We start from the raw sequence: 20,379 nt of genomic DNA, 5'->3' as shown, positions 1-20,379 counted from the left end.
TTACTCTGAATAGATGACTTCACAAGGAATAAAAGGCATAAAACGACTATACCAACTTTCAGGCCAAAAAAAAAAAAAAAAAAAGAAAGTATAAATCTGACTCTGCATCCTATGCATTTCCCCTTCACGTGTGTTAGGGGCAGTTTCTCTGTCTGGCATCTGATGCCACTCCTCTTCTCTTCAGACTAGGACATCAGTAATCCCTTTTGTATTCTATTTTTCTGACTCCTTATTATGACATCCTAATATACTGACATTTCTCCCACCATAAAGGAAAACAAATCAAAGTAAGAAACTGAACCTAAACCCCATCTTACAGCTACGGTTTCTGCCTTGCCATCTTCGCTGGACATCCCACGGGTCTATACTCTGAGCATACATTTCCTTACTCTAATCCTGCTGCTTTCCCCACTCCAAAGACTCCTTTCATTTGCTCCCTCACAAATTGAATTTATACTTTAGTTGCCTATTTGACCGCTCAGTAGCACTTGACACTGTTAACCATCCCTTTTCTTGAAGCATTCTCTTCTCCAACTGCTAGGATGGACAGTCTTCTGGTTCTGACTTTGGGATCACTCATCTTCTTTTGCAAGCTGCTCTTTCTCTGTTCGTCCCTGTCTCTGCCCTGTGCTGCCTTCTCACCTCAGCCTGCATACACTGGTTACCATCTGTAGAATACTAAGGATTCCTGACTTTATAACTGAGATCACTCTCATGTTTAAGATTCACATATCCAACCAGAATGCCCCATAAGAACCTTAAGATCAACAGGCTCCAAATCAAAATAACTTTTTTTTTTTTTTTTTCTCCACAAACTGCTGCTACTCTTGTGATTACTGTATCAGTGAATGCATCAGTACCATCCTCCACCCAGTTGCTCAAATATCAAACCTGGGAGTCACTCTTGACTCCTCCATCTTCCTTCTACCATATGAATTTCCAAGCCCTCTCAGAATTTCCTCTCAAATCTCTCCATCCCAGGTCTCCTAGCCTAGCACAAAGCACTAGTATTGTTCACCTCTTAAGAGGGTCTCCTTACCCTCTCTCCTCTAGCCCCCTCCAATCCATCTGAAGATTGACAGATTGTTGACGACATACTCAACACTCATAGGTTAAGTTCGACTCTTCTAATAAGATCTTTAAACAATCATGATCTTCGCTAACTGGTTTACAACATGAGATTTCTCTTCCCCTTATACAATGGGATATAGCCACACCTGTTTTTACTCCCATAAATGTTCCATATGAACCTTGCCAACACACAATCAGTTGGATGATACCACCACTAAACTGCCTAACTCCCACTCAATTTAAGATGAGCGTCACTTCCTCAGGAAGGTTTATCAAGTGTAATGCATCTAATTTCACTACTCTTTTTCAACTGCATGCCACTTTCACTTTTCCTCATTTTTGCCCAATTTTCATAATGACCTGCACATTTTGGGGGCATTTATAAAGTATACATTCTAAAAACCTTCTGCTGTGGCAGTTATATCAGAGTCCTCAGGACACTGGTTGCCTCTGTGTGTGTGCGTGCTTCAACTGTTATTCCTAAATCTCACAATTTTTCTTTCTTTGCACTTATCCTGGTTTGAATTTGGACGAAAGGCCTGGTTTGAATTTGGACAAAAGGGTAAGATTAGATACCATAGGAATTGTTTGGCTCTGATGTCACAGACTGAAGCAGGACTACACTTGAAGCCTTTACAAAGGAATTAAGGGTGGAGAGCAAGAGATGAGGGAGAGGTGGAAAGGAAGCACTCTTAACAGGAATGACAAACTTTTTTGCCACTGATCACTGCAGATATCTCCATGCAAACCTCCCTGGTACAAAAAATAAGAAGGTAGCAATAATGTAAACATTTCTATCAGTGTCTTCTATTTAAAAACAGTGATCAAAAAGCAAATGCCAGTCTTGGCCTTCTCTTAGAAACAAATGATTCTGAGGTGATAGAACAGAGGAAACACAACATTCCAATTTTCTAAAATGAAGTATGAAGGGTGCTGGCTGCTGCAGAGTAAGGGAGAAGGTTATACACAGTTCATTTAAAGTTTAGAATATGACCCCTTGTCCTATCTTACTATAGTTGTATAGATAATATTTTTTAAGTGCTTCAACCCTTCTTTTATTCTTTTAAGGGTAATTCAGTGTGTGTGGACATGTGTATGTGTGTGTTGAGTATATGGAAGGTTTTTCACTGTGCATTTCTGTGACTTTGGCCGTAATTTTTAAGCACTAATTATGTTGCTGCTACTAAGCTGGTGTAGGAATACACTGCCCCAAATTTGCTCTTTTTGAGAGCAGCAAATAATTAGCTGAAATTAAGAAGGGGTAGGAGGACCAGGGAAAGGTGATCTAAATTACATAACATTAGCATAAGTCACGCAATATTGATGGTATGCATATGTTAAAGTACATATATATGTAACATCTCAGAGTCAAGGAATAAGTCTTTAGTAGGTTCCAAAAAACACTAGCTTTCCTATGTAGAAAAGACAATTACTATGCATAATTCTAAAAGTTACCATATCAAATACATGGCTCTTTTTGTAAAGCATCACAGTAATCTGAAAAAGAATTATTCATATTTTTCAAATAAACACAAAATAAACCAATTAATTCTGAATAAGTAGTAACAACTTTATTTTAACTCAATGTGCTGAAATGCAAAAAATATTTTCAGCAACAAGATACAAAAAGTATGTATCTCATCATTGACATCAGCTGATTCAAAATGAGGCTGAAAAGTTCAAAATGTCTTTATACATTTGAATCTTGAAAATCAATTTCCCCCAGAACTGATTTTTAAATAATTTCAGCAGAATTTTATTTTCAAAAATGGGACTCACTTAAGTTATATCTTCATTCTAAAAAACTGAACGCAAAAATTAACTGGGTTACAGTATACAAGGATAAACCCTTAACAACAGAAAAAGATTTAAATACAAGAATTCTTTTTCAAACGTAAAGTCCACATACTGCAAACAGAAGACACAGCGTGGTGATTTCACTCCTAGTGAAGAAGAAGTCTCGCATGGTAGGCACTCAATATTTGTTCAACTGGACCTAAAATTTACATCATTCCATTTAACACTTAAATAAACTAGAGCTCATAATCTGTATAAAAGAGGTTTGCAAAATACTCTTATGTGTGTTGAAAGTGCTGTCTTTATAATCTGAAAAACACTAAAACCCAACCACCCACGTTGTTTTGCAAGAGTACATTGAATATTTTCATTTTATCCATCAAAGAGCATGAACATCCAACTCAGAATAATTCACCTCTTCAAGTAGACTTGGCTTTGAGAAAAGCTTGAGTTGGATTTTAACAAAACAACTTACCAAAGTCCCTAGTGTTCTATTTTAGTAACACTGGGTAGCATCTATGATCCACAATTTTATAAACAATTCTGCTTAGGTTTTAAATTTATGCACAAAACAAATGGGTAAATAAATTAGCAACTATACTTTTGGCAATTTAAGCTCTAACTTAGGTCTCGTTTAAAAATAAACCAATAATGTTCATGACAACTTTTTAAGAGATCTTTGTTAATGTTTTAAAGCTTAATTTTAAAATTGATGTCCTTAAAAGGCACTGTTTTCACATTTCATCATGCAGTAAATTGGTCACATTTTTGCGAATTATAATTTCCTCTCCATTGTCCCCTCAAATAAAGCACATTTAAATGGAATACATTTCAACTAACCTAAACTTTCAACATTTAACTGAGTCCTAATTTCAGAAATTCACTCTTTTGAACATACCGCACACAAGTCCAAGCACATACAAGTACAGGTACACACACACGCGCGCGCGCGCGCACGCACACACACATGCCCAAATGACCACGGAATGCATGCAAGAATCTCCAAGTACTATCTCAAGACAATGACACATGAGTATCCAAGGAGGTAACAATGGCCGGCCATAGTGTTATGGCACCTTCATAGCTGTGCTCCAAACACCGGTACACATTAACATTAAAAAATGAAGAAGGCACGAATACAGTGTTTCTGTATCTCAATCTAAAGAACAGTTCTCCAATGGTCACTTTTATAATATGGAACATTTAAGACCAGTTACTACTTTTCTAAGAAAAAGCTCTGTTTAGGTGACAAAAGGGAAACAGGAGCAGGCTTTCGTTCAAAAGGCAACACTGCTCAGGACAAAATCTGTGCCTACTGAAACAATGTCTGTAGTTTAAAAATGGAAAAAAAAAAAAAAAGGCTGTTAGAGCACTCACGTCAGAATATGTTAACAGTTTTGTATCATTGTCTCAAGAACCTACAATACCAAAAATATACATAATAAATAAAAAAAATAAATCAACTACCATATGATTCTGTTAGTATAATGGTAGGAATTATATTATCTGAAAAGTGGACATTTCTACAAATGTGGGTATTCTTACAGCACAGTGTTGGACGTTTTTGGTACAAAATGTGCTACCAAACTAAAAAAAAAAATCTTTATAATAAAACCCTTCAGATTTGCAATAAGCACTAAAGTAAGTATGTAAGTAAGAGTAAGCTGAAATGTTCGTTACAATAGGTGTTATTACTGAAGTCACTATGGTTAGAAATGTAGATCCAAGCAGTGAATTAATTCAGAATGCGCCTGTGTGCATCTGACATAAATGAATACACCGGTATTTTTTTAATATATGACAACAAAATTCTAGGGCCTGAGGGATGAATTTTTGTTTTCTTCTAAGACCCTGGCAAAATCTCAAATTCTTAAAGTGTATGTGTATGTGTGTGTGGTTTCTTTTTTAAATTGCACATTGTAAATTTAAAGGGCTCAATCTTATGGTGAAGTTAAGGAAGTGAATTTCTGCTCCCTATAATACTCTTACATAGGATGGAATCCATTCATACGTAAGAATCTTTCTTCTATCCGAAGGGAGTCTTCCAATTTCAAACTCAGGTTAACACAACAAAGACTCAAGCTACACAGGAAGAAATGAAGATATCTGAAAATATGATCTTTTTGAACTCCAGTTTGATGTGGATAACAAATGATTATTTGACAGTGTTTGTTCAATGTAAATATGAATCACTCTTGGTATATTAGGATTGCTTCAGTAAATACCTAACAGACAGATAACAAAAATAAAATCTATTTTAAAACTTCACGCTTCATCTTTTTCCTTTTGTCCTAAATTCAAAAACTAAATAAACGAATTATACAAATTTTAATCTGGAGAATAAAGTTATATATGTAAATATATAGGTATATGCATTTTTTTTTCCAGTGAAAAAAATTTTTCCCTTGTGGTCAAATGTAAATCTTGCCTAAGAAGCATACTGCCACTGTCACAGGAAATCAGATGCAGTGACTTGACACTGATTGCTCCTGCTTCACCAGGACAATGCACCAGAGCAGACTTCCGCTGTAAACAGAGCTATCAAACACTGAAGATGTGTATGTGTTTAAAGCTAAAATTCATTTATAATAAAGAACTGGCCTGTGAAAAGCAGTTTATAAATAGTTTATCCTGTTCACATTATGCAGAATTTCACTATCATCCACAATGTTGGTACAGTAACTGAGACAGAAAGGAGAAAGCTAGGGAGGAAAAAAGGTTTCAGAGTGTAGCCTGACATATTTCTAAGGGTTCTCTCCTTTAGTCTGCAAATAATAGCAGTTCATTGCTTTTAGAAGGAGAGTAGGCTGTCCAGGATTCATTTACTGTCAGGTGCCTTCTCCAAAGAGTGATAAACAGGCGTGAATTCAATAATGAATATCTGGAAGTCAAACCAATTTAACTATAATGGAGAATACCTTCCTTATCTATTATCACAAACATCCCAGTTGCCTCCATCTGTCTTAAAAATTCTTTCAAAAGTTAAGACAATTAATTATACCTTATCAATTCTCTCAAAAGCAAAAAAAAAAAAGTACCATTCAGTATAAAAAAGTTACACATTAAAAGTGCATATATATCTTCTTAATTGGCCCACTCATTAAATTTACATTTGGTCATCCTTACTTTTAACATGTACAGAATTCTTCATATAAATGTAGGTCACTATAAATTAAAAAAAAAATTAATTCAGCACAAAACATGCTTTCTTATTGAAATCTTAACCTCAATCAGTTCTCAATCATTGTAAACTTGGATAAACTCACAAAGAAACACAAGCAAAGGTTTGTTATGCTTCTCTTAGTTTGTTGGACAGATAACATACAAACACCACAAATTTCACTAAAAATCTGGGCCAACTCATTGCATATTTGCCCCCTGAAATGAAAAATAAATTAGAATTGAAGCAGTGTATTGCCATAACTTACCTTGAAGGTAAGCAGGTTCTCCTGTATTTACAGAACTTAGACTGGAGACATTACCAGTAATCTCCAATACAAGTGCTCTTTTAAGGAAAACCTAGTTTTAAACTTTGAGATAGCATAGGACAAACCCTATAATATTCATTTGCCTTTCTCAAACTAATGGAAGATCCTTTTGAAACTTATTATCTTCAGTTATCAATATTACTGCATTATGGAGCTAGTGCAATCCTGCATAGCCTTGGTCACAATGACAAGGCACAATAAAAAAATTAAAGTATATATATGAACAAGAGAAGTCACTGAAGATAATTTAAGGCCTTGAAGTGAATTAGAGTATAATCAGTCTAATTTAAAGCTGAAGAATAAACCATAAATTATCCACCTGAAATTCAAGCAATATGCTTTTTCAGCTTCTGTTCTGTGGACAAGACAACAGAAACAACTCTTGCTTATGCTTTGTGTATTAGAATCCTTCTGGACCTGGAGGAGTGAAAGTCAATTCCATTTTTCTACAGTTCATGGAAGATTTCAAGACTGTTTTAGCCGTTTTCGTGGAATACCGAACTGAGGACACTGTGCAGATGCTAGTGCTCGGAAGGCTTCTGCTACCAAATGTGGGTGAGACTGAATCATGGACTTCCACCCAGATGTTTCCATTATGTCTGCTGCTTGGCTGAAAAATAAAATTAAGAGATGTTTACTAAAGAGTACTTTTCAAAATGCATTGCTGCACTGTCAATTTTTTTTTTTTAATGTACAGATTTCAACATGTTCTGGAATATTTTGTCTGCCTCTCTATGTATTCAAACCATTTGAATTCATTAAAATATCATCTTTACCTTACTGGTATTTTCTTTTGTAACTGAAACTATTCAATTTTTCTGGAAATTCTACTCTTAGAAGTGTGTGACACTTGTTTGCATAGTTCTACTCCCACTGTTACCACTTCTATACCCGCTCTTTCAAGAGCTCTTTTCCCTGGCTCTTACCTGCAGGTTTTCTCTAGAGTTCCAAGTTTTGCCCTCGACTCTTCTCCCTTAACATTCTTTAGTCATCTTATCTCATCCACTATTCACAATTTTAACTATCATATTCAGTGATGATAAATAATGATTTGCTAAGTCCTAGGCCTCCCCACAAAGGCTGTTCCCAACCACTTGTTCTCTTTACTTGGATGTGCCTGGAGACCCATAAATTTGGGACTGTCGGAAAGGAACTCAACACGTTTCTCCCAAGGCCCAAATTCTTCCTCTCTCATTTCCAATCAGCTAATGCTTCCACCATCACCCAGTGATTCAAGTCAGAAACCTGGGAGTCACCCTAGACGCCACCCTTTCCAATCAGTCATCAAAGCCCTATTTTAATTCCCAAAGGTATCCCTGAATGCCTAGTTAAGGCCCACATCATCTCACATTTGAATTATTATGGGAGTCTCCTGATGTGTCTTCTACTCTCCTATCTTGCTCCTCTCAAACCAGCTTCCATGCTGCCTTAGTAACATAAACACTAACATGAACACATCCTCTTCTACTCTTCTCCATTGCCAGTACACAAGTTCTTCAGAAAGAGAAATAAAGTTTCCTAGTTCTTCCCCCTAGCTTTCTACCTCCCGCTTCCATGCTCTGGCACTTTGTATAATAATACTGAACTGTTTATTGTACCTGATGTACAACATGCTCTGAGTAAATACAATTACCCAAGCAACAAATCTAGTTATCCTTCCTTGTCTCCTGTCTTCTCTCCTTTGTACCTACCCTCCACCCAAATAATATCCAAGTATTACAGATTGTCCATTCAAAATATTATATCCTTTTATTTCCCTCTGGCCACACTGTCGCCAGTCAAGTCTAATTTTTCCCTCATCTTTTGCCTGAAATACTCCAATAACTTTCCAACTGGCCTACCTATATATAACCTTGCTCCTCAGCTACCACCACCAACTCAACCTCCCCATGACCATGCATGTGGAGAGACTGCTAAAAACACACACCTGATCATATCCTACTCTAGGTTAAAACCTTTTACTGTATGCCCATTCCTGTTCGAATAATGTCTAAAAGGCCTTCCGTGATCTGATCTTTGCCTTCTTCCTCCAGCTTCTCATGCCCCACCCTCCATACTGTTCTTTCTTATCACCAAAACTTTGCACACCTGAATGTCTTTTTCGGGATATATTTTCCCACCTCTTCGCTCTTCTTCATCAGGTCTTTATTTATACAATAATTTTTCAAAAGGGCTTTCTCTGACCCCTAGATTAGGTTTGGTCCCTTTGCTATATGCTCAGATGGGTATGCTCTACATTACCTATTATTACACTTAACTTCAACTACTTGTTTAATTCTTATACATCTCCTGCTAAAACATGAACTCCATGAAGGCAGGGAAAACATCTGTCATGTTCACCATTATATTCTTTGTACTAAGTAAGCACAGTGCCCTGGGAATTTACTGAATAATAAACATAAATATCTATCAAACGATTGATCAACTATTGCTTCATGTGTCTATACTTTGATTCAAGCTATGCTGTCTGCAATGCTTGTTATTTCCTTCTTAGTCTGCTAATTCCTATTCCTGTTTTAAGACAAGGCTCAGTTATCTTCATCCCTAAACCTCCAGCCTTAGTCAAGTGTCCTGCACATACCCTTCTTTATCACATTACTTACCATATTATAATAAAATGATATATTCATGGATGTGTTCCTGTCATTAGATCAATTTATCAAGGACAGGATTTTTCCCCATAATTGTTTTTATATGAAGGACCCCACCATGGTGCTTGAGACACAATAGATGCTACACAAATGTTTGCTTCACTAAATAGCACCTAATAACAATTTTTAAAAAAATTTGCCTAACATCCAATTATCAGTGTGTCGTCATGTTTATAATTTCAACTCGTTTAGAATCACACAGATACTTCTTAATTTACCTGACATTTTCATTTATTTAATTCAACAAATAGCTATTGAAGGTCTCTACGTACAACACAGCTTCTACACGGGATATAAAATAAGCTTATATTTTTTGACATTGAAAAAGCTATACAAGGCAAAATATTTTCTTAACAGAATAAAACTAGAGCTTGAAAGTGGCAAAGTACAAAGAATCACAATACAGTCATTTGATTTTTTCTAGGATCACATACCATGATAATGTATTATCACACACTGACCAATATATAGAATAACCAATATCTTAAAAATAGCCACTAATTTTTACTTTCATAAAACAGAATTCACAAACTGTTAAGAATTCAGTTAACCAACTTCAAATCTATCAAAACAGATGAAAGCAAGGGGCCATAAATCAAACATTCATTTTCTTGTCTCTAATGCTGTCTTTTTTTTTTTAGAAATTCACGTTCTTTTATTTATTTATTTATTTATTTATGACTGTGTTGGGTCTTCGTTTCTGTGTGAGGGCTTTCTCTTGTTGTGGCAAGTGGGGACCACTCTTCATCGCGGTGCACGGGCCTCTCACCATCGCGGCCTCTCTTGTTGCGGAGCACAGGCTCCAGACGCGCAGGCTCAGCAATTGTGGCTCACGGGCCCAGTTGCTCCGCGGCATGTGGGATCTTCCCAGACCAGGGCTCGAACCCGTGTCCCCTGCATTGGCAGGCAGACTCCCAACCACTGCGCCACCAGGGAAGCCCTCTAATGCTGTCTTTTTTTACTTTCTTGTATCAACTTTTGATAAATTGCAAAAATGGAGTTTAAGGGTTTACAGGCAAAAACTAATCAAAAGCAGATGCAAATTCCTCAACCTCCTGACTCTTGATACTGAATAATTGCAAAGAGTAAAAATGTCACTCTAAAAATGAATGAAGGGCTTCCCTGGTGGCGCAGTGGTTAAGAATCCGCCTGCCAACGCAGGAGACACGGGTTCGAGCCCTTGTCCGGGAAGATCCCACATGCCGCGGAGCAACTAAGCCCGTGCACCACAACTACTGAGCCTGCGCTCTAGAGACCACGAACCACAACTACTGAAGCCAGCGCGCCTAGAGCCCGTGCTCCACGACAAGAGAAGCCACTGCAATGAGAAGCCCGCGCACCCCAACGAAGAGTAGCCCCCGCTTGCTGCAACTAAAGAAAGCCCGTGTGCAGCAACAGCAACAAAGACCCAACTCAGCCATAAATAAATAAATAAATAAATAAACAAACAAATAAATAAATAAATAAATAAAATGAGTGAAGAAGAAAAAAGAAGGGAATAATAAGTTCTAATAATTACATCATATTCTGAACATCCAGGCTTAGAAAGATGTCACAACTACCCTGCTCATTATAATCTACCAGGGAAAGGAAAGATCAAATTGCTACTATTTCTGGAATGGTAGGCAGTTAGCCTAATATAGCATGTGATGCAAGTTATCTGGCTACCTTAAGAAGCAGTGGGTTAGCATTCAAATGTCAAGTTTCTAGGCAAATCTGGAGGGTACATTTCCTCATAGGATAAAATAAATATTTCCCACATTTTTAGAAATGCTTTCTGAAGGGGCAAGGGCAGGATCTCTAGCAACTGAAATACCTGGACTCAGCTATATACTACATGAACATACGTGCTTAAGACATTACAGCATCCATCCCAGTTCACGTTAGAAGCTGATCTACAATGGAGCATAGCCTCAAGAATCCACTACGTAGTCAAATTATTATTTTTTAAACTGGCAGTTTGCTTCATATAACTAATATCTGGATTCATACTTATTGTAGATGAACAAAAGGCTATGCAAACACTTAATTTCATGTATGCAGATCAACTTTAAGTCAGAAACTGATGTCATCTTACTTGCTGTTCCAGTTTTTCCCATCTTTACACCCAAGCTGTCGAAGTACACTGCACCTGCATTGAAGATTTAAACACACTTAAGAAAAGGGCCGGTGAAAAATTGTTGAAGGTGTCATGTCCACTGAAATACAAGCATAGCTTACCTATTAATAAAGTCTATGGCTTGTGCTTTCAACTGTTCCGCACTGTGCAAATCTGCAAGGACAAGGGTATCAGCAACATTTTCTACTGAGAGGTTACTACACAAAGCTTCTTCACACATGACCTTCAGCCGTTCCAGTGCATACTATCCAAAAGGAAAACATAACATTAAACATTTACTCAAACTAGCAAGTTTTTAAATACACGATATCTGTAACTTAGAAAATGAAGTTTAAGCCCATTACACATTGAACTGAGGGTACTTTAAAAGTCTTTAAATTACTTTAAATATAAAGAAAGTATGAATTAATGCATTCAAGAGAAAGACTAATTTTTCTTAAGAAATTTCTATTTGCATAAGTGCAAGATACAGGATATTTTTAAAATAGGGTTTTATTCTTTAAAAACCCCTTGGGCTTCCCTGGTGGCGCAGTGGTTGAGAATCTGCCTGCTAATGCAGGGGACACGGGTTCGAGCCCTGGCCTGGGAAGATCCCACATGCCGCAGAGCGGCTGGGCCCGTGAGCCACAACTGCTGAGCCTGCGCGTCTGGAGCCTGTGCTCCGCAACGAGAGAGGCCCGCGCATCGTGATGAAGAGTGGCCCCCGCTTGCCACAACTGGAGAAAGCCCTCGCACAGAAACGAAGACCCAACACAGCCAAAATCAATCAATCAATCAATCAATCAAACATACGCATCTGATTCAAGATCCTCATTAAAAAAAAAAAAAAAAAAATGGTCCACATCAAAAAAAAAAATCTTTAAAAAAAAAAAAAAAAAAAACCCCTTATTACTCAATATTCTTAATGAGTATATTTCTCTTTTCTACTATTTTAAACACCAGTCAGTACACGGCATGTTGTCACTACTTAATTCTGAAAAATGAGTTATAAAGCTAAACAAATCATATTCATAACCATTAAAAACTTAGTTATTAGTATATGTTATCAGAACATCCTTGGCAATTTATTGAGGTAAAATTGACATACAATAAATAGCACATATTTAAAGTGTATACTTTGATAAGTTTATACAGCCATATAACCATCATTAAATCAAGACAGTGCACATATTCATTATTCACCAAAGTTTCCTTCTATCTCTCTGTAACCCTTCTTCCTCACCCCACCCCAGGCAACACCTCTGATATGTTTTCTACTGCTATAGTCTGCATTTTCTGAAGTCTTCTATAAATGGAATCATACAATTTGCATTTGTTTTTGTCTGGCTTCCACGCATTATAATTATTTTGAGATTCATGCATGCTGTTGTCTATGTATCAACAGTTCTACGCTTTTTATTGCTCAATAGTATTCCACTGATCTATTGATGAACATTTGGGTGTTTCCAGTTTTTAGCCATTACAAATAAAGCTGCTATAAACATTCATATACAAGTCACTGTATGGGCATATGCTTTCTTTTCTCTTGAGTAGAAACCTATAAGTAAACTCGCTGAATAATATGGTAAGTGTAAAACTTTAAAAAAAATTGCCAAATGGTCTTTCAAAGTGGTTGTATCATTTTACATTCTGATTAGCAGTATATGAGAGTCCTAATTTTTCCATATCCTTGACCATACTTGGTATGGTCTTTGTAATTTTAGTTATTATAATATAGTTATAGAAGTAGCTCACAGTGGTTTTAATTTACACTACCCTAATGCGGTTGAGCATCTTTTGATATACTTGACTGACACTATTTTAGGAAGTGTCTGTTCAAATATTTTTATTTTTAGAAATAACTTTGTTTACTTATAATTGAGTTTTGAGAGGTCTTTATACAGTCTGAATACAAAAGTCCTTAATCATTTATATTCTGGACAAAAGTTGTTCATCATCAAAACAAAAAACAGAAACAAACCCCAAAGTTGTTCATCAGATATATGCTTTGCAAATATGTTCTCCCAGTCTGTGGCTAGTCTTTATTTTCCTATGTCTTTGGAAGAAAAGACGTTTTAAATTTCATTGAAGTCCAATTTATCATTTTTCCTTTTATGTATTATGTTTTTGGTGTCATAGCTAAGAAGTCTTTGCCTAATATAAGAAGTTTAAGATTTTTAGGTTTATAATCTATTTTGCGTTACTTTTTGTACATGATGTGAAGTTCGCATACAAAGTTTTTTCAAATGAGTTCAACCACAGTTCATCTTTTTGGACATAGGCTATCCAACTCCTATAGCACCATTTATTGAAAAGACTATCCTTTCTCCACTGAACTATCTTCGCACTTTTATCAAAAATTAAGTAGTCATACATGTGAGTCTATTTTCTGTACTCTATATTCTGCTTCAATGAGTTATTTGTCTATCTTGTCACCAATACAACGCTATCTTAAATACTGAACCTTTATGACTCCTCCACTTTGATCTTCTTTTTCAAAGTTATCTGACTATTCTAGGTCCTTGCACTTGCATATAAAATTTTAAATCAGCATGTCAATTTGTCCCCTGCAAAAGCATGCTAGGATTTTGATAGTGACATGTTGGTTCTACTAATTAAAGGAGAATTGAAATTTTAACAATGTTAAGATATCCAGTCCATGAACAAGATTTTTCTCCCCATTTATTGAGGTCTATCTTAATTTCTATTAGCAGTATATTATAATTTTCAGCATACAGGTCTTGAACATATTTTGTCAGATTTATGTCTACGTATTTCATATTTTTGATTCTATTATAATGGCATTTTTACATTTAAATTTTTATTGAGATAGTAATATACACTTGGCCCAGTTTCTCCCAATGGTAACATTTTTCAAAATGAGTATAATTATCACTATATATACATATGCATACATACATACACACACACACTTACATACACACACACACAGACAGAAGTGGCATGGACATTAATCCTTTTGGAGAAAGCTCCCAAAGTGCTTTAGTGCTTTGAGGATTGAGAACTACTGGCTTTGAGATTTCCTGAAATTTTTGTAGTTTCCCTACCTTCAGGAAATCACCATTATAAAAGAACATTATAAAATTAACATTGTTTTTTTCTCTATACTCTTATATTAAAAAATAAATCTATGAATACAAGATTAAATTAGAAAAAAATACCCAATATTTTTTTCCTTTTTTAGACAAAGGTCATGCATTGTATCTTAACACTAAGAATATCTCAAAATTGCCATAGATTATATATGTTATTGTGTGTGTGTTCTCATAAAACAGGGTAATGATACACTCAAAACTATTGAGTCTACAGTTAATCTGCCATTTCTGTAAATTGGCTCAAGATATTTTTATGTCTTATTGATTTAAAAAAATTTCATTTCTATATTATCCCACTGTGTGTTATTTCATAATACTCTCAAGAGCCATCCACAAACAGTATAAATTAGTTCAATATTTCAAGTTATTGCGGGTTCTCATTTGATGATAGTTTTCTAGATACATCAAGCTTGAGGACATTTTTCAGCTCTTTAAGACCTAATTACTTACTTTGTCTGCAGCTGCCAACAAGTTGTCAGCCATTTTGTCAAGATTTGGCGCCTTCCCTGTGTAAATGAATCTCATCATTTCCTTAAAAACCTCAGGGTCTACATCATTTATTTCCACTCGATTCTGGTATTGAAAACAAAAAAAAAAAATTATATTTCAAGAACACACACATACACAAATGAACCAAAGCAAAACTGACAGTAACTTAAAAGCCCCAAAGTGTATTTTAAAATTGAGGTAAGTAAATCTTCAGTAAGCTAAGTAAGCAGGCAAAGTGAAGCAGGCAGGTCTAAGACAAGTACACCAAGTCAAGCACTACCATGTAGGAATATAACCCCCAATTTCTCAGTTAAAAAGAGTTCAAACAAAAACAAAAAAATCTGTAAGGCCAAACTAAATACATCTGTATTCAGTTTCTGACCTCTATCTTAGAAGAAGATGGCTATTAACTTTTTTTGTTGTTGAAAAGAATTAGGTCATAATACAATGCCTAAGACCCAATAACCACTGGTTCTAGTCCCAGCTTTAAGCAAAGGCAAGGTCAGGTATTTGAGAACATACCAGAGCCCACTACCTCAGAACTCTCCTACAAAAACGGCATGTAATATTATCTACAGGCACCTCACCTCTTTACTTGAGACATACTCAAGTCCAAAGAGGACTAGTTGCTTTTTTACTCCTGTATCTTTGTATTTGGTTTCTCTCCTGAGATCAAAGAAGCTAAATACTTAACACTAAACAATACCAAACTTTTCTGACCCTTTGATGACAGTAACATTTGACATCATTGATCAGAAGACTGATCATACTACCTGCCCAGACCAATAATCAAAGGAAAGAAAGAAGCTACTTTGTTGCAGCTTCTAGTTCTGCAGGGAGAATAAAGCTGAGCCATATAAATAAACTCAGGAGTTGCCTAGTTGGAGCAATAAGGCTCACATGTAATGCACCTCGCAAAAATCAACCTCTGGACTTTAATCTGACTACATTTCAAGATGACAGGTGAAAGAGAAATATCTGAGAAAACCAAATAGGTAATATCTTGATTACAATTCATGCATACTAATAATGACATAATTTATGTCCTTTATTAAATCCAATAAATATCCTCTTATTATAGTGGTAAAAAGAGTGTAGGAATTGTTTTTGTTCTAGAAAACAAGTTCCAAAATCAACTCAAAGTCTAGAAAGAAGGAATATACATCTTAACTGGAGAACTCTCAAATAGTTATGGACCAGTACAGTCCTTTTGGATAGCTATCCTTTTACATAACAACTACCCACTTATTTTGCTACCAGAAATAGCTGGTAGCAAATAGCTGTCAAAATAGCTGTTATTTGGAATATTCACCCACATTAAGCTACATCTATTTTTCTATGATAGAACATATTTCCCCCATCCTTCTATTTCTTTCTAAAATCATAAGAAAATGCACCTTCGCTTTTAAAATATACATTCCACTATTCTACATTTGTACAAATATTAGCCCTTTAAACCATGTTTACCTTTTTGCTTTCTTCCATTTCATGTTCAAACATTGCATTAAAAACTGGGGATCGAGCTGTAACAAGATTAAGCATCATTATTTAATGTACAAATTTATGAAAGATGGTACTATATTAACCAAAAGTAGAAAGTACCTGCAAGTACAGATTTATGAGCTTTAAATTCTTGTCCTCTCACGAAAAAACTGCAATCTGTAAATCTTGTGTTTTCCCAGAGATTACCTAAATCATCTGCTAGTCGACATTCAGGCACCTTTAAAGTATTTGTATTAGTATGTCCTGATATATTTACTGAATCTTGGACCACACTCACCTAATAAAAAAGGGACAGCAAGAAAAAACACTTTTAGAAATTAGTATCAATAATAAGCTACTAAGTCTAAACTTAAACTTATCATTAAAATCATGTAGAAAATTCAATGTACTCCTGATCAAAAATGGTAATACTTGGGAAGTGAATTTAAGGACACAATATAAAGGAGAGAAATAATATAGAAAAAAATTTGAAACGAACTAGATCATTTTAAAGTGACATTTTATGTAAATAAATGGCTTAATGATTCCTTGGAATGCTCAGCTATTAATCACAAAAAGTATTTCTCAACAAGAAAACGGTCATAATATGATTCCAAATTCAAACAAGGAGAAGGTATTTTTGTGAGGAGAAAGAAATTTCTTTAATTTTTATTTCCTCACACTACAGACCTATCAACATTTAATGCTTATTATACATTCAATAAACACAGCATCACACTTATGACTTTTTTTTTTTTAATTTTATTTATTTATTTATGGCTGTGTTGGGTCTTCGTTTCTGTGCTAGGGCTTCCTCTAGTTGCGGCGAGCGGGGGCCACTCTTCATCGCGGTGCGTGGACCTCTCACTATCGCGGCCTCTCTTGCTGCGGAGCACAGGCTCCAGATGCGCAGGCTCAGTAGTTGTGGCTCACGGGCCTAGTTGCTCCGCGGCATGTGGGATCTTCCCAGACCAGGGCTCGAACCCGTATCCCCTGCATTGGCAGGCAGACTCTCAACCACTGCGCCACCAGGGAAGCCCCCACACTTATGACTTTTTGGAGTATTTTAAAATGTTTTATAAAACTACAGCCTACAATATGCAATTTGGGAAGTATTTTAAGTGTTGTCCCTATATGTTTCATCTCTAAACAAATTGATTTAAATATCTAGTAATATGGATTTAAATTTTAAATTATAAGAATTCTCACAAAACCAATGTAGTTATTAATGTTCATGGATATCTTTTATTTAAAAAAATCAACAGTAAGAACAATATAAATATAATTTAGCTCGATTTGCAGACCTTTTATTTACCTATGAAATAATCAATAAATAAAATTTGGTATGACTGCAACATTGCTTTCATATGGAGTCCAATATATATGGATTAAATTATCTCTCATGAAAGATGACTACATACTGAATAAAGTCTTAAAACACTACTGACTAAGTTTGGCACACTAATTTTTTAAGAACAGGATTATACTATTACCAGGAATTTCATATTACATTTAATAAATTGAAGAAAATACTACCTCAACTAGTAAATCAAATGTGTCAAGAGTAAATGAACCGGGGCTTCCGTGGTGGTGCAGTGGTTGAGAGTCTGCCTGCCAATGCAGGGGACACGGGTTCGAGCCCTGGTCTGGGAAGATCCCACATGCCACGGAGCAACTAAGCCCGTGAGCCACAATTACTGAGCCTGCGTGTCTGGAGCCTGTGGTCTGCAACAAGAGAGGCCGCGACAGTGAGAGGCCCGCGCACCGCGATGAAGAGTGGCCCCCCCTTGCCGCAACTGGAGAAAGCCCTCGCACAGAAACGAAGACCCAACACAGCCATAAATAAATAAATAAATAAATAAATAAATTAATTAATTAAAAAAAAAAGAGTAAATGAACCATCTTTCACAAAAAGTGCTATATTAGTTATCTACTGTTTCAAGCTACTAAGTTTTATGGTTGTTTGTTATGCAGCAATAGATGACTGTGTTCATTTAAAAACATATTTCGTAAGGCTTTTGTTAATTAAAAGTAGGTATAAATAAGGACAAATACAGTAAACTATGTAGAAATTATAAATTGGAAATGGATAAATTGGACCAAACTACTAACATGCTACTAAGAAAGTATTATAATGGTCCAATATAAAATGTTTGGAGAATATTAACTCTCATTAGTCCTCATTCACCCAGATGTAATAACATCTATCTCATATGAATGAATAGACACTTCTAAAGAAAAACTTTATTTTCGGAGGATATTTTTATTAACGATTTTGTTTTTCTGCTTTTATTAACCTTTTGGAATCACACATCATAGAAATCATCTAATACAATCACCTCATTTTTTTAAAAAAATTTGAAAAAAGTGAGATCCAGAGAAGGTAACTAAAGTGTCCTAAATCCACTGCTAGTCAGTATCAGAGGAAGACCAGACGTACATCCCTTTTTATAGCATTCTTTGTACTAGACAGTATTTCTTTGGAGTTTTAAAAAAATTAGTAGTACGTTAATGCAATTATGGTTCTGAAGGGATTTATCACAACAATCTTCTGAGATGTTCTTCTAAATATAGGAGCCAAGACATTGTGCACATAAATAACTTCATGAATAAAGATTCTTCTATTAAGTTTTTAATTATTCAAATTGTTTCTAAAATTTTACAAACTACAAAACAGAAAAAAAAGCTTCACTAATCCTTACCTGATTGCTCTGTTACACCATACATTATAACTTAACAATACATAAATCAAAAATGTTGGTATTAATATTCAGGGTTTAGTTAGGATCACAAAGACAGTGTTTACTTGTTCCTATCAGCACTGCTCTTGAAATTTCTAGAGAGCAGAAACTGGATTAAACCGAACAATTCAATTACTTGCATAAAGTATGCAGTGGAGTCATGAAAACGTGACCATATTATTTAAATTTAGGAAAGGATTTCTTAAACTATACTTATTGTCTAACTATCTTAACTCAAAACAATATATTTAATGTAAAAATTTTACAAAAATCAGGTGATAGAAGGAAAAAAGGATCAAAAAATAAAGCCATCATTATCGGGCATAGATACCGATGATGATATATTTGTACTTTGTATATATAATCACAATTCAGAAGAATTTATATTATTGGCATACACATCTACATACTATTATCACAGCAACCACAAATTTTAAGTAAGACATAACTAACATTTCATACTCTGAAGAGTATTCAAGGGACTATTTATAGAGCAGAAATTAATGATCTAATTAAAACTGATATGCAATGAATTCTGATGATTATTTTCTTTGATACCTGTAATTAAGAAATTGGTAAAATTTTTGTTTTTTCTAGTACATATTCAAATATAGGCAATGAACATTCTTACTGAATGGAACCTAGAGTAAAAAATTCAGAAGAAAGGCTGAGATTCTTTCCTGAGGTTAAACCGTTGTTCTTTCAAAATAAAACAGCAAATGCACAATACTCAAAACTGACAACATAAAACCTCAAACTCATTTGACAGCTCTTTTTCAAATTTGCTTTTGGATCAACTCTGAGAATATAATTTAGACTAAAGATGAACATGTGCAGGCTCTAATCAGCTGTGACTTCCCTGGAAATCTGGGACTACTGGTTCCTATTTTTAAAACTCTCAATTCTCTAAACTAATTCTGAAGGCTAGCTAGACTATCCAAAGGTGCATAGTACTACAAATTTTGCCACTCTAATCAACTACCTAACCATCCTTTACACTGGCTCCAAAGTGAGAAACTTCTAGTAGTCCAATTTCATATCATCTTCTAGAATACTGGGACTTAGACTTTCTGGCTTTCATAGACAGGTATCCTTTTTTAGAATGCAGATGATAGAAATCGGGTTGTCAATTTTCCATTTTGTCATTTTTAGAGAATAAAACCCAACTTCCATCCACTATCAAAAGTATTTTAAAATAGAAAGGTTAACTTAGCAACAGAAAAATAGGAGGGAAAAAAAAGTCCTTCTAAATGAATTAATTTAATTTTATGAACAATTCATTACGTATATTCTACCTGTATTACAGTCTTCTGTATACCACAGAATAGCATGGGTCTCTGGACCATGAGATTATTTAAAATCTGTTGGATTCCAAAAGATAAAGCAATCTAACCAATTTTCTATTTTTCCTACTTATTCCTCAATTCCTGTTTTCTGTATCACTTT

At 35.2% G+C, this 20,379-nt stretch overlaps 1 protein-coding gene across 7 annotated transcripts in view; it reads right to left on the bottom strand.

The window, feature by feature from the left end:
- Positions 1 to 2,620: 2,620 nt before the first annotated feature.
- The window catches only part of SPOPL (speckle type BTB/POZ protein like), a 63,419-nt gene continuing 45,660 nt past the window's right edge, over positions 2,621 to 20,379 (bottom strand). For 5 of the 7 annotated variants that reach the window (XM_057551542.1, XM_057551541.1, XM_057551540.1 and 2 more), the window contains 6 exons: positions 16,313 to 16,490; positions 16,178 to 16,233; positions 14,672 to 14,794; positions 11,228 to 11,370; positions 11,085 to 11,138; positions 2,621 to 6,966 (listed from right to left, as the gene is read on the bottom strand). In XM_057551542.1, the coding sequence (XP_057407525.1) occupies positions 6,822 to 6,966; positions 11,085 to 11,138; positions 11,228 to 11,370; positions 14,672 to 14,794; positions 16,178 to 16,233; positions 16,313 to 16,490 (699 nt within the window). In that variant the 3' untranslated portion in view covers positions 2,621 to 6,821. The remainder of the gene's footprint in view (positions 6,967 to 11,084; positions 11,139 to 11,227; positions 11,371 to 14,671; positions 14,795 to 16,177; positions 16,234 to 16,312; positions 16,491 to 20,379) is intronic. The other 2 variants (XM_057551543.1, XM_057551545.1) reach the window with 1 other exon arrangement.

The sequence above is a fragment of the Balaenoptera acutorostrata genome, chromosome 8, assembly GCF_949987535.1.
Source record: "Balaenoptera acutorostrata chromosome 8, mBalAcu1.1, whole genome shotgun sequence".
Lineage (NCBI taxonomy): Eukaryota > Metazoa > Chordata > Mammalia > Artiodactyla > Balaenopteridae > Balaenoptera > Balaenoptera acutorostrata.
Note: the sequence above shows the minus strand (reverse complement) of the source record. Positions and strands in the feature narration are given on the sequence as shown.